Consider the following 14073-nt stretch of genomic DNA (forward strand, 5'->3'; position numbering starts at 1 on the left):
CAACAAAAATACTTCAAAGGACACGGCTTTACTTGCACTGGTCAAGTAGGTCAAATTCTGCAGGAAGTTGAAGAAGAGAAGTGAATAGCATTGGGAAAAATATCCTGTTCACTAAGGAATACGTATTTTGAATTTTGATAAGAGTAATTACAAAGGAATTATTCATGATTTTATGCTGCCGCCGTACTGATCAATTCACCGCATGGGGCTCTGCTTCTGAATCACATGAAAAACCAGCTAATCCCTTGGCTTTACTGTTCTGTAAGCATTTCAAAATTTAAGGAATCATGAACGCGTTGCAAAACCATAAGCTGAATATTTCAATCTTGGTTTACTTGCAAAGAGATGACTCTGCAGTCATTCTTTTTGATACATTTCATAAAAAACAAAACAAACAACAAGAAGCCTTACATTTCGTAGGCAAGTTAGAATTCCCAGAGAGAACGAAGTTCATGACTTGTCATTGACACTAAAACTAGAAGAACTCTCTGTTCGTGTTCCCCCTGAAGTTTCTATTGAGTAAACATCCCAACCACCTGACCTCCAGTAGATTGAATGAACAACTGGTACGTGGTCTACTCTCCAGTGATCTTGACCTCCTTGGGATGTATTGCCATGACCAGTTCATCAGGCATATCAAGGAAACCGACTGATTTTAACTTGGTCAAATGTTCTAAGCCTAAAGGCACCTGCTTCAATGATCCGCATCGCTGGATGATCAGCCTTTTTAAATTAGCCATCGCCCCCTCCTCTACAAGCATAGATTTCAGATTAGTTAAATCATCGAGGCCCAAAAGCTTCAGACTTGGAAATCCATTGGTTTGAAATGCAATTTCTCGCCAACATAAACCTGCAGAAACTCAAGTTGTATTAGATTGGGCAAATCTTGAAGATATATTAGAGGATCCTCCTTTAAACTGCTCCATTTTAGATACAATCTGACCAAATTTTGGAGAGAGGTAATCCATTTAGGTAACTTCTCTAAACGTCCTCTTAAGTACAATCGCCGAAGGTATGTAGGAGGCTTGGCTATGTTCTGAATATCAATGATCTCATAATCTTTTCTTGCGGTTATGGACAGAGACCTGAGATTGGTCATCTTCTGAATGGACGAGCACAAAGCAGCCCCATCTTCTTTCTTCAGCTTTCTCATACCCAGCCTCCTGAGTTGGGTTAGCTTTCCTAGTTCAACCATCAAGTCTTGACTTCCTTGGTCTGCTTCTATGAAACAAAGCTTCTGCAGAGATTGCATACATCCAATCAAGCCTGGCAACTTGAAACCACGCCTTGAGTTGAAATTGTCATAGGATTCAATCTTATAGCGATACACCAGGAGGTGGCGTAGTTGATGCAGCTCCAAGATTTCAGGTGGTAATTCAGTGACATAGGAATGTTTGAGATCTAATGTCTCCAAATTTTGAAGCTTCTTGATGGAGGTTGGGATATTTTTCACCTTCGTACTCTTCAAGCTTAGATACTTGAGGTGGAAAAGGTTGACAATCTCTGCAGGAAACGACTCCAAAGGTGCATCCTGCAAATGTAACACCCTAAGTAGCCTGCAATTATTTGAAAATAATGTAGATATGGAGAAATGACCCAGTGAATCAGATAAAGCAAACAATAGCAGAGAACGTAGTTGGAATGAGGTCTTAGTTTGCTGTATGTTCTGTAAACTATTCATTACTGATAGACGACGAACTTTCTCTGGCCAGATTATGTCCTGGTCTTTGGCTATTGTTGCAAAGTTCTGATCTCTTGACTTTAAATTGATGATCTCCCGTAGAAACTCATGGATACGACAAGTCTTGATCCTGCCATCACTGTGTTTCTCTACCACTTGTATCAAACTCCTATTCAGGAGCTCCTTCAGATAACTCTCTGCAACTTCTTCTGGTGTCATTCCTTCTTCTCCATTGACAAATCCTTCAGCTATCCACAACCGAATCAACTTGATACGTTCAATAGCATAAAATTCTGGAAAGATGATTAGGTACAACAAACATGATTTAAGATAATATGGCAAATCGTTGAAACTTAAACAAAGCACTTTCTTTGTATCCTCCAGTTTGTCGTTGCCTTCAATTTCAGATGCAAAACTCTTACAAACAATCAACCATTCTTCCAAGTTGGTTCTGTCTTTTGAAGCCAGAACACCACTGATTGCCTCAATTGCAAGAGGCAATCCCCCACATCTTTTCAAGATACACTTGCAAGACTCCTCCAAATGAGGAGGACATGGATTCCCTCGAAAGGTCTTGTTACAAAAAAGAGACCATGATTCATGCTGAGGCAAAAAATCCAAGTTATAGACCTTATCATGGAATTTGGTGCAAGAATAAGCTGCTACATCCTTATTCCGAGTTGTGAGTATGATTCTACTGCCATAGTTGTTGTTAGGCAAAGCATGTTGAATAGCATCCCATGCATTTACTCGCCAAATGTCATCCAGGATGATCAGGTACCTTCTTTGCAGAAGCAAACTCTTGATCACCTCCTTTAGACTGCCACTTTTCATGGTGCCAACTTCTGCAGGAGCTGTTTTTCCTATAACTTTATGGAGCTGTTGAACCAGCTCTCTTAGGAGCTCATGGATCTTGAAAGATTGGGAAATAGTGACCCATGCGTGCATCCTGAAAAGCTTCTTCACTTTTGGGTCATCATAGACCTGCTTTGCCAGCGTGGTTTTCCCCAATCCTCCCATTCCATAAATAGGAATCACTACTCTTCCAGGTTCCTCCTCGAAAAGTAAGTCAATTAAATGCTTTTTAGGCTTCTCAATACCCACAAGGTCAGCTTCATCAAGCAAAAGCGCATCGTCTTGGCTATCAAGCCTTGATGTATACTGATTACGGAAGCTTGATCCAGTCTCAGTCATGTTGCAACGACCCTTTGAGATGTTTTCCAATCTGCCTTTGATCTCTTGAATCTCAGAAGCAATCCAATGCCGAGCTCTGAGAGCCTTGATGGCGGAAGAAAACCTGCTGAGACAAGAATTTTGGCCTTGCTCACGATGACTCACAAGGCGAATAGTGAACTCATCTATGGCATCTTCCATGTCATGAGCCACATCTCTGACTTGCTTCACCCAAACTTTGAGTTCAGGGTCTTCGTCCTCCAAAGAATCAGCCACCCTTAAGATGGCACTGAGGCGCTCTAGTTCATCTTTGATGAACTGAACCTCTTTGTGAACTCCACTCAGCAGCTGCACTTGTTCTTCGAGTATGGAAGTCAGCTTGCTCAGTAGAAACGACACTGCACTCTCGGCCATTTCTTTTCAACTTCTGGGTGGCCCTTTTGCTTCAGATTATAGATTGGAATTATTTGAAGAGCTCAGAGAATGATGCTTGGTTTTCTCTGATGGCTTCCCTCTTTGATTAGGTGCTTTTATATATATATATATATATATATATATTTTACCCTGGTTTCCCTCAAGGACGCGTTTGAGACTTTGACTACACTAGATGTCCTCGTTAAGCCATTAGGTAACAAGGTCACTACCTGCCGAGTGTTTTTCATGGTACCATTGAGATTGTGGATTCATTGGAGCAGGGGTTTTCAGGCCAAATTGATGAAAATAATATTTGTTGGGTATATTTTTAAATTTTTTTAAAAATAATCTTACTATCTAAAAAATCATAAGATAATAATTATCTATAATTATAAAAAAGTAAAAATATTTAAATTAGAATCATATATTTAATATATTAATTTTAAAAAATATAAAGAATATATAAGAAATTTATATTTATAATATACTTTTATATTTCGCTATTAATTGATAATTTAAATCAAAGATTAGGATAAAATTTGAAATGATGCTCAAGTAACCCGAACTACCACTATCGGTGACATCCTATTTTTTAACCCAATTATTCATATAACTATAGAAAAATTATTAAAAATATTCCTCTAAAACTATACTTTATCTCACGGTTTCATTTTTTTTTTCATCCAGCATGAATTTTTAAGCAAAGATGGAACTGTTGCCATGTGAATGCTCCTCAATGAGAGGATTGGGGACATATTTTACTGTTTTATATTTTTGTATGAGCTGTAAAAATAAAATACGATAATTACATTTTTTTTCTAATTGGCTTCCCCGACGGGGCCGGTTAGCCTGAAGACAAGGAGTACCTCAGTAAAAAATATTCCCCTTCAATTAATTCGTTTCCGGGAAAATACGGGGAGGTGCCTAGTGAGTTTTCCTGAAATTAAAAAAGTCAAAATTGATACAGCAAACAATTCCCGTCTTGATATAAAATATAAATTATCAAATGCACATATTTATAATTAAGGAATATGTTTTAAAAACATATTCATGTTAGTAAAAACTTTAAGTGAACCCGCTATTTTAGGAACTCCATTTTTGGAACAAATTATACCTTTTAAAGTTGGAATAGAAGGTATAATTACTAAAATAGCTAGAAAGAAAATAATATTTTAATGGATAAGTCCGAGTTGTTCTGCTTTTTATGTCCAAAATTCTACAGAAATAGAAAGAGGAGCTTCAAGATTAGTAATAAATTACAAACCTTTGAATAAAGTTTTAAAATGGATTAGATACCCTATTCCTAATAAGAAAGATTTATTAGGAAGATTATCTAATGCATCAATATTTTTAAAGTTTGATATGAAATCTGGATATTATCAAATTTTAATAAATGAACAAGATAGATATAAAACTGCTTTTACAGTACCTTTTGGTCATTACGAATGGAATGTAATGCCATTTGGATTAAAAAATGCTCCTTTAGAATTTCAGCAAATAATGAATGATATTTAAACCCATTTACAAAATTCACAATAGTCTATATTGATGATATATTAGTATTTTCAAATTCAATAGAAGATCATTTTAAACATTTAAATCAATTTTTTGAAACTATTAAGAAAAATGGTTTAGTAATATCATCTAAGAAAATGAAATTATTTCAAACCAAAATTAAGTTTCTTGGTATGGAAATTTATCAAGGAAGTATAAAACCTACCAGTAGAGTTATAGAATTTGCTGATAAATTCCTTGATAAAATATTAGATAAAAAACAGTTACAAAGATTTTTAGGATGTCTTAATTATGTTGCTGACTTTGTGCCACAAATTAGGACAATAATTGCCCCACTTTTTAAAAGACTTCAAAAGAATCCGCCAGAATGGACAGCTAATATGACAAAAATAGTACAACAAGTAAAGGTTCAAGTAAAACATTTACCATGTCTAGGAATAGCTGACCCCTTAGCTTTTAAAATAGTGGAAACAGATGCGTCAGAAATAGGATATGGAGGAATTTTAAAGCAAGTAGAAAATGATAAAGAAAAAATAGTAAGATATCATTCTGGAATTTGGTCACAGGCTCAACAGCGATATTCCATCATAAAAAAGGAAATTTTATCAATTGTTTTATGTATTTCAAAATTTCAAGAAGATTTAATAAATCAAAAGTTTTTAATAAAAGTTGATTGTAAAGCAGCAAAAGACGTTTTACAAAAAGATGTTAAAAATTTTGTTTCAAAACAGATATTTGCTAGATGGCAAGCAATTTTATCTTGTTTTGATTTTGAAATTCAGTTTATAAAAGGAAAAGAAAATTCTTTATCAGATTTTTTAACAAGAGAATTCTTATAGGAAAAAGTTAAAGATGAGTAAGAAGGATAAAGGAAAAGGAAAAGCCACCATACAGCCAAATACTCCTCAAAAGCCATATCGACTTATGACTATAAGAGATTATGTATCAGACAAATCTCTTAAGCCAAAGACATATAACCAGATAGTAAGTCAAAAAGAAGCCTCTTCTTCAAAGAAAATAGAGTATAGTCAATATATTCCAAAAGAATTCATCATGAATGTTTGCCTAGTAGAACCAAAATTCAGAAAACAAAATATAGCCGACACAATTCAAGCCATATTTCCTTCTCACCCAATTGAAGGAAACTGGAATTTCATTCCTCAACATTCCAAAAAAGACAGAATATATTATGAATATATTCTTGTAGCCTCTTAATCTATAAGCATTACACATAAAGAATCTAAAGGAAATCCATATAGTCAAATAAAGAATTATAGAAAATTGTTCAACAAAACAATTATTCAAATATAGCTATTCACAGCCTAGGACAACAATTAGATAGAATAGAAGACAAATTAGAAAATAATAATATACAACAAAATATTCTTGAAAAATTAGCTATAAATCCTCAAAGACCAATATTTAAATATGAAGCTATATCTGCAGAACAAGCAAAAAATATGACTTTAAAAAAATGGGATATGAAAGATAAACAAATAGACTTATTGCAGGACATTCGTAAAAAATTAGAATCTTTAAGTTTTAAAGAAACAATAAATGTTATTAATAGGCAAACAGAAGAAATGAAAATAAATAAAGTAAAATTTAATCCAAAAACTAAATATAAAAATATAAAAAATTATTATCCGAGACCAACACTCCCGGATCTTCAATTTGAAGAGAGATATACTATGTCTGCATCTCATTATGATGGCTCTTCAATATATGAATGGAATATAGATGGATGAGTCTAAGCCTTAAGAGTAATAAGGAAATAAATGAACCTGACCAATTAGAAGAACTAAGTGATAACCAAATTTCTGGCAAATCTGAAATAACTATAGAAACTATACAGGAATTATTGACCAACTGGTTAATGCCAACATTTAAAGAAAAAGAAATATATAAAGTTACTAGTTTTGATTTTTCTTATGTAACTCAAACTATAGAAAAAGAAATAGGAATTAATAAAGAAAGACAATATATATATATATGATACTTGATGAAACCATAAAGAAATATAAAGAAAAATATAACTGGATGCACATAGGTATGATACAAGTTGCAGTTAAACCCAATTTTCGATTAGGTTTAGATGAACCTATATTTATATGTTTAAGAGATAGAAGACAAGAACGTGAATTTCAAAAATCAATAGTAGGGATTATACAATCAAATTTATTTGAAGGACCTATATATTTTGATTGTTTTCCAAATTATGTAACTAGATTAAAAGATCATAACTGTAAAGAATCATTAGTTATGGAAATGGGAAGTAAAGGAACATGGGCTAAAGGAACTACATATATGGTTGTACAATATAGAATTATGTTTAGAATTCAAAAAACCCATCAAAACTTTAAAGCTAAAAAAGAAAAAGAAGAGTGGGCCACTTTAATCAATGATGTAGCTTCTCAAGTAGTATCTGAAGAAGTAGCGTCATCATCCACTCATCCAAATAATACAGAAGAAGAAGAGACAAATGAAGAAACAGATATAGAGCAAGAACTTTATGGCGCCGACTATAAAGACTTTCAACTTGTTGCTCATAAAAAGAAATAGCAATCAACAAAGGGACGCCGAAAGAAGAAAATAAAGGACGGAAAGAAGAAAAGCAGACAAGGGTCACAAGAAAAGAAGACGGAAAGGCAAACAACAAGACAACCAAAAATCACGGGAAAGCAAAATTGCAGGCAAAAAGAAAAGAAAAAGTTGAAGCAATTATGGACCGACAACAAATGTAAGAAGTCATGGGTTAGGAAAAGGAATTATTTCTTTCTTCATTATCTATAATATCTTTTATTTTTAATAAATATTGATTTTTTATATCTTCATCTTGAATTTTATCTATTATTTCTATTAAAAATTTTAAATTTTCTTTGTCTAAGGTATTTATTTGTAATTTTTCTGAGCAATTACAAATTTCTTTACCTTGACATTCATCTTCAGAAGAATATTCTGAAGAGGATGTATCTATATTAATATTAAAAATTTTTTCTAATTCTTCTTCTTCTTCAGATATTTCTGAATTAGATTCAGAAGATTCAGAAGAATTATCTTCTAACATTATTCTAAGTAGATTTTGTTTATTTTCTTCACTTATCTGTAATTCTCTAATTTTCTTTTCTAATTTACATTTAGAGGCATAATGCCCAAATCTTACACACTTATAACAAACAATTTCTTTATATTTTTTATTTTGGATTTTATCTTTTTTATAAGTCTTATATTTATTTCTTTTGGAAAAATATTTATATGGTTTTTTCTTATAATGAGGTTTATATTTTTCTATATAATGTTTTTTCTTTTTTCTTCTTGAAGGAGCTTGTATTTTTTCAAAACCATATTGTTCACAAAAATCTCCTAATTCAAGTTTTCCTTGTTTTGTTTCATTGTATATTTTCTTTTGCATTTTAATATCATTACATAATTTTAATCCTGTTATATTTATAATTTGTATTATTTCTCCATATGTTAAGTTATTATAATTTATAGTTCCTAATCCTTGCCTTATTTTTATTTCATTTTTAACTTTTTCAGCAAAGAGCTTTGGTAATCTGGAAATAAATTTTTCTTTCCAGATTTCCGAATTAGCATCTTGTCTTTGAAAAAGTTTTGGTATAAAATTATCTTTATACCATCTAAAATCTGCAAGAGTTGGACATCGCAGATTCATTAATTCAGTTAAATATTTTTCTTGTATTCCAGTTGGTTCTCCTACAAAATGTTTTTTAATTGCATATATGAGTTGAGCAATATTATCTAAATAAGTTATTTGAGTTTCTCCTTCTATTTTAATTGAATGCCATGTTTTTACTTGATATCTATCATTTTCGGTAAGAATATGTAAAGTGGCCCACTCTTCTTTTGTTTTTGCTGCTACCAACTGTAAAATTATCTTCGTTTTTTCTGCTTGAAAGGATGTTGATGCTTCTATCTTTTACTTTACTTGTTGGGTTACTTGTTTCAATAATCCTTGAATTTTTCTTATGACTGCTTCTTTGCCCGCATAATTTTGAATATATTTATCCCACCATTTTACCTTGAAGATTCTTACAAGATAATAAATGGAAGGGCAAGGTAGTCTTTGATCTATTACCGAAGAGCACCAGCTCATAATCCATGGTACTCTCATATAATAGAAAAACCAAAAAGGTTTTTCTGCTTCTTTCATATTGGAATGAATTATAAAAGCAAAATTATTATTAATAAAAGAGAGAGAGAGAGCGAAAGAGCTTACAATGGAAGAGTGAAAGGGATGGAGGAGGTTTTACAGGTGAGGGATAGATAGAGAGGGAAAGAGTTTACAAAAGAACATAAAAGAACCTGATGCCTTCAACAACCAAGAGCAACGGAATTAATATTCTGAAATAATGATATCAAGAGACATACTCCCTCCTTTCAAAAATACAAAATATTTTTAATCAAATCTCACCCCTTAATAAAGTTATTGTCTACTTTTCAACTAATTCTATCTTTTTATATTTACTTCTATTAAACACTCTATAATAAATATAAAGTCATTATTAATAGGGACACTTTTAAAAAACAGATAATAATTACACTTTGAAAGATTAAAAATATTTTATATTTTTTAATATCCAACTTCTTAAAAAATACTTTATATTTTTTAACGAAGGGAGTATATCACCTGACTTCATATGAGACCCAAACCAGTGCCGGTGATCTTTTTTTCTTATACCAGCAACGAGAATCAGTGATCTAACTTGATTAGATAAATTATTTTTATTCATAAAATCAAGGTTGTCAAACTCATGATTTTGGGTATGATTTTGGGTAAACTCATAATTAAAACATAAACTCATAGATTACATTTAAGAGACTTAAGACAATCTATGCAAATACATTACTGCAATCAAATACAATATATAACTCAAATTCAACCCTTAACCTCATGATTTCCAAAATCAGCCGGGGAGGTTTCCATCATTAAATGTAATTATAATTATTCACAATCATCCATATAATTATAACACGTACATCAGTTTTTGGCCCTGTACATATGCTTCCTCGCACATAACTCATATTCTAGGGTTCAAGATATCACCAATCAAAATAAACAGTTAAATGGTACAAATATACCAAAACATAATCCTAGTTGACAATATTAAATAAGTTATACATATTTAAACTCAAAATACAAGAGGCGTTAATACTGTAAGAAATAAAATTCATTAGCCTTGATTGTCTTTGGTTGGAGCTAATTAACTGAGTAATATTCCAACAACGATCAAACCTCGATGTATACTCAGTTATGGTGGGATGAAATTTTGAGATGATTTCGAATCTGCCTCTGATGTTCCATGTACGTGAACCCATCAAAGAGGTCTTCCATGTACGTGATGAGCTACCTCTCTGACTTGCTTCACCTAAACTTTAAGTTCAGGGTCTTTGTCCTCAAAAGCATCAACCACCACCATTGAATTGGCCTTAAGGTGGTGCGGACACCTCACCTTCTTTTGCAATAGAGATGCAATTCAGTCCAGTATGAACAACACCAGACTTTCTGCCATGCTTTTCAACTTCGGATTCGGATATAGTGGTAATATGATAATAATTAGAGTGTTAATTAGAGAATGGTGTGGTTAGCAAGATTTCCCTATGGATTTCATCTTTGTTGAGGTGTTTATACAGTTTTTTTTTAATATATATATATATATATATATCCATAATTAGATAGCTTAATCCCAAAAAATAGCTTGATTGAAAACACAAGGATCAAATAATTAGAGAATTAGATAACTGAATCTCTGTTTGTACCCAAATTTTGAATTTGAAAGTCCAAGCTCAATTCAACTTAATTGGTTTCAAAATAATTAAAAGAAAATATTTATAAAACTTTAGCTACTAAGTCATTCACACTCCACCCATGATAAGTAACCATGATAGAGGAAGTGGTTTTTAAATTCAAAAAAATTAGCGATCATGAGGCTTGGATATCAAGTCAGGATCATTTATAAATAGAAAAGCTATTTCTCAACAATTATCATCAATATTAACAAACTATTAGTCAAATTCTCAGACTTCAAATTTGTTATTTTATTTTATTTTCCCTTTTATTATGTAATTTTAGTCTTTATTTTTCATTATATGGCTGGCATAGCCCCACCACCTCTTTCCTTAATTAATGTATATCTACTCTTCTGCATTTACATTAATTTTTTTTACTTTGCATTCTCATATTAGGGTGAACTGTGGTAAGGGAATTTGGGTTCCTCACATTTGATTAGTGTAATATCCTCAAAAATACAAACCGATTTTTCGCAAATTATTAATTCAACAAATCATTTTTTTCTTTTTTTTTCATTGAACTCTTATCATACCCTTATCATGGTAGAAAAATTTCTATCATGATACATCCAAGACAATATACCACAGGTTTTAAAATATCTCAAAAAGTAATTAAAACCATGAGGGACAGACATGATCCTCATAGCATGTTATTCAAATCAGGTCATGAATCAAAAGGGACAGACATAATCCTCTTGGTCATATAAATACTTTTAATAAAAAGGATTAGAGTTTACATGCTTCACAAAGAAGATATGTCCTAAGTTGGCACAAGATACATTGTATAATCCAAAATAAGAGGTAACGTAAAAGATGGTGTCTCATACACCATAGTTATTAATTCAAACCGATTTTTCGCAAATTATTAATTCAACAAATCATTTTTTTTCTTTTTTTTTTCATTGAACTCTTATCATACCCTTATCATGGTAGAAAAATTTCTATCATGATACATCCAAGACAATATACCACAGGTTTTAAAATATCTCAAAAGTAATTAAAACCATGAGGGACAGACATGATCCTCATAGCATGTTATTCAAATCAGGTCATGAATCAAAAGGGACAGACATAATCCTCTTGGTCATATAAATACTTTTAATAAAAAGGATTAGAGTTTACATGCTTCACAAAGAAGATATGTCCTAAGTTGGCACAAGATACATTGTATAATCCAAAATAAGAGGTAACGTAAAAGATGGTATCTCATACACCATAGTTACACCTCTGGTGCTTTCTCGGCCGAACTCGCTCTTGTAAAAATGTTAATCACGGGGAATGAGACTTAAAAGTCCCAGTAACCAAAAAATAATATGTAATGATGCATGCGGATGTAACTAATCATGCGATTGCTAAGTGGGCACACAAAACATTTAACCGAACAATATTTTCAAACAAACCGAACAAGTATTTAATTTACATGACTGCACCTTATATCCTCCTTTCGCCATGCTCGGACGCCAAATCACCTGGCCAAAGGTGAGTTGGACCAAGCGACACGCCACTCATTGGGTCCAATGAGGGCTTACCACGTGGTAATAATTAACCGAACAGAAATTCCTATTAACACCATACATTAAAATACCCTGACAAGTCATGCATCATTCAAATATCCAAACAGAAATATATCCGAACAATAATATCTCATCATGATAAACAAAATAAATTTTTAACCCACTTGGCAATGATTTCACAGAAGTATATAACAGTATTTATTTTCAATAATTCATAATTTTTCCAAACAACAAAACAACACATAACCATTCACAAACACACCCATCACAACACATTAATAATGGTTACCTTGTGTCTTGAATAACAAGTTCCCCTTCACAACTCCTTTTTCACCACTATCTTTCAATATAATCTACATAATTATTTCACAATACTATATATTAATTTTACATTAAAATAAATAACTCTAATTTAAATAGTTAGAAAGTCTTAGATCTATAATCCATATTAACACTAATTTAAGATTTATGCCTCATTTAACTTCCCAAATTCTTTTCTAAAATTCTCATACCCTAATAAACTATTTTTTTTATCCTCAAATCACTTCTAGTATCACAATTTCATCCTTCTATATTCTAAAAATTCGTCCAAAAATAAATTAAAAATTTTAAAATTATACTGAAGTCTCAAATCACCTTTCTATAACCTCAAAAATACCTATTCATATTTAAATAAATATTTAATAATCATAGGTTTATCCCTACATCTCAGATTGCACATAAATTCAACCATATAGATCTAGATTTTAACTCAAAAATTCTTAAACATGAGTTTCAACCTCAAGAAAATATTCTATAATATTTATTATATCCCTAAGAGTTTTAACCTATATTTTTAATCTATCAAATCATCAAATTAACTATCCTATAGAAAAATCTTAATCAGAATATTTACTCTATCCTACAAAATAATTATATCACTAGAAAGCTAATACTATTTAGAAAATAACTATAAAATTAATTTTGTAATTAAATATTTTTTTTAAATGCTAATCTAAACAGGAAAGTTAGAACATACCTGAAGAAAAAGAAAATAATCCCCCCTTGTGAGAAAACGCCGAGCAACGTGAGAGGAAGAGAAAAAAATGATATAAAAATGGAATTGTGAGTCCCAAAATTATATTAAAAAAAACTATAGGTCTGAATTTAATTATTCAAACCTTTGGGCCATAAGTTGCAATTTCCTCTAAATTGCATTTTAGCCTCTCATGCTTCCTAATGCACATACCCCCTCCTTTTTATACATGAAGGCACCTCTTCTCTTCCCTCATCTAACCAACGTGGGACTTAAAAACAATAACCTTCCACCCCCTTTTTTTTTGTTCCTTCTACCTTCTCTTTTTTTTAACACACACATAACAAAATTATTTATATATTATATCTTAACTAAATATTGCTTATGTAGTTTTAAATTTAAATTTTTAAATTCATAATTAAATATTTAACGATAATATTATTTCTAAATAACCTCAAATAATATAAATTCCTATTATTATCATTTTTTCCTCAAAACCTAAATTCCACAATTTCTTTATTATATAAAAATCAGGATGTTACAATTAGAAATCATGTTCTTCCATCCTTTTGAAACTCTGTGTTTCTGGCACGCCTCACGACACTCCCCTTTCATTTTTGCCTAACAATTTTTGGCGTGCTTGGTGGGACTCCTGTGAACGGAATGTCTAGGACACCTAAGAATCGATATATTGTTGGAAATAATAGAGTTGAGTCTTGAGCTAACGAGAGAAAAAGAGCTATGTTACAAACTATAAAGGATGGATTAAGGAATATCTCTGCTATGCTGTCTAAACCATTGCCTAAGCAAGCTCCAATTGGCTTGCACCTTTAGAGAATAGATGGACTTAGGGGTGGTCTCTAAATGTGCCCTTCAACTAAAAGATCAACAACGAGGACTACTATAACATCTCTCAAAGGATAAATGGCAAGTTTAATTCAATAGTAAGC

At 31.7% G+C, this 14073-nt stretch overlaps 1 protein-coding gene across 1 annotated transcript; it reads right to left on the reverse strand.

Annotated features, from left to right (window-relative positions):
* Positions 1–199: 199 nt before the first annotated feature.
* On the reverse strand, positions 200–3332 carry LOC129297753 (disease resistance protein RPM1-like; the record flags this gene model as incomplete). Its single annotated transcript, XM_054936103.1, has 3 exons — positions 1700–3332; positions 806–1531; positions 200–259 (listed from the first exon to the last, which is right to left on the reverse strand). Coding segments are annotated over exons 1-3 (2355 nt in total), but the record flags the coding sequence as incomplete, so codon positions are not given.
* Between the last annotated feature and the right edge of the window lie 10741 nt (positions 3333–14073).

This window comes from Prosopis cineraria, unplaced genomic scaffold (genome assembly GCF_029017545.1).
Source record: "Prosopis cineraria cultivar Desert tree isolate PC_DT_omini unplaced genomic scaffold, ASM2901754v1 PC603, whole genome shotgun sequence".
Taxonomy (NCBI): Eukaryota; Viridiplantae; Streptophyta; class Magnoliopsida; order Fabales; family Fabaceae; genus Prosopis; species Prosopis cineraria.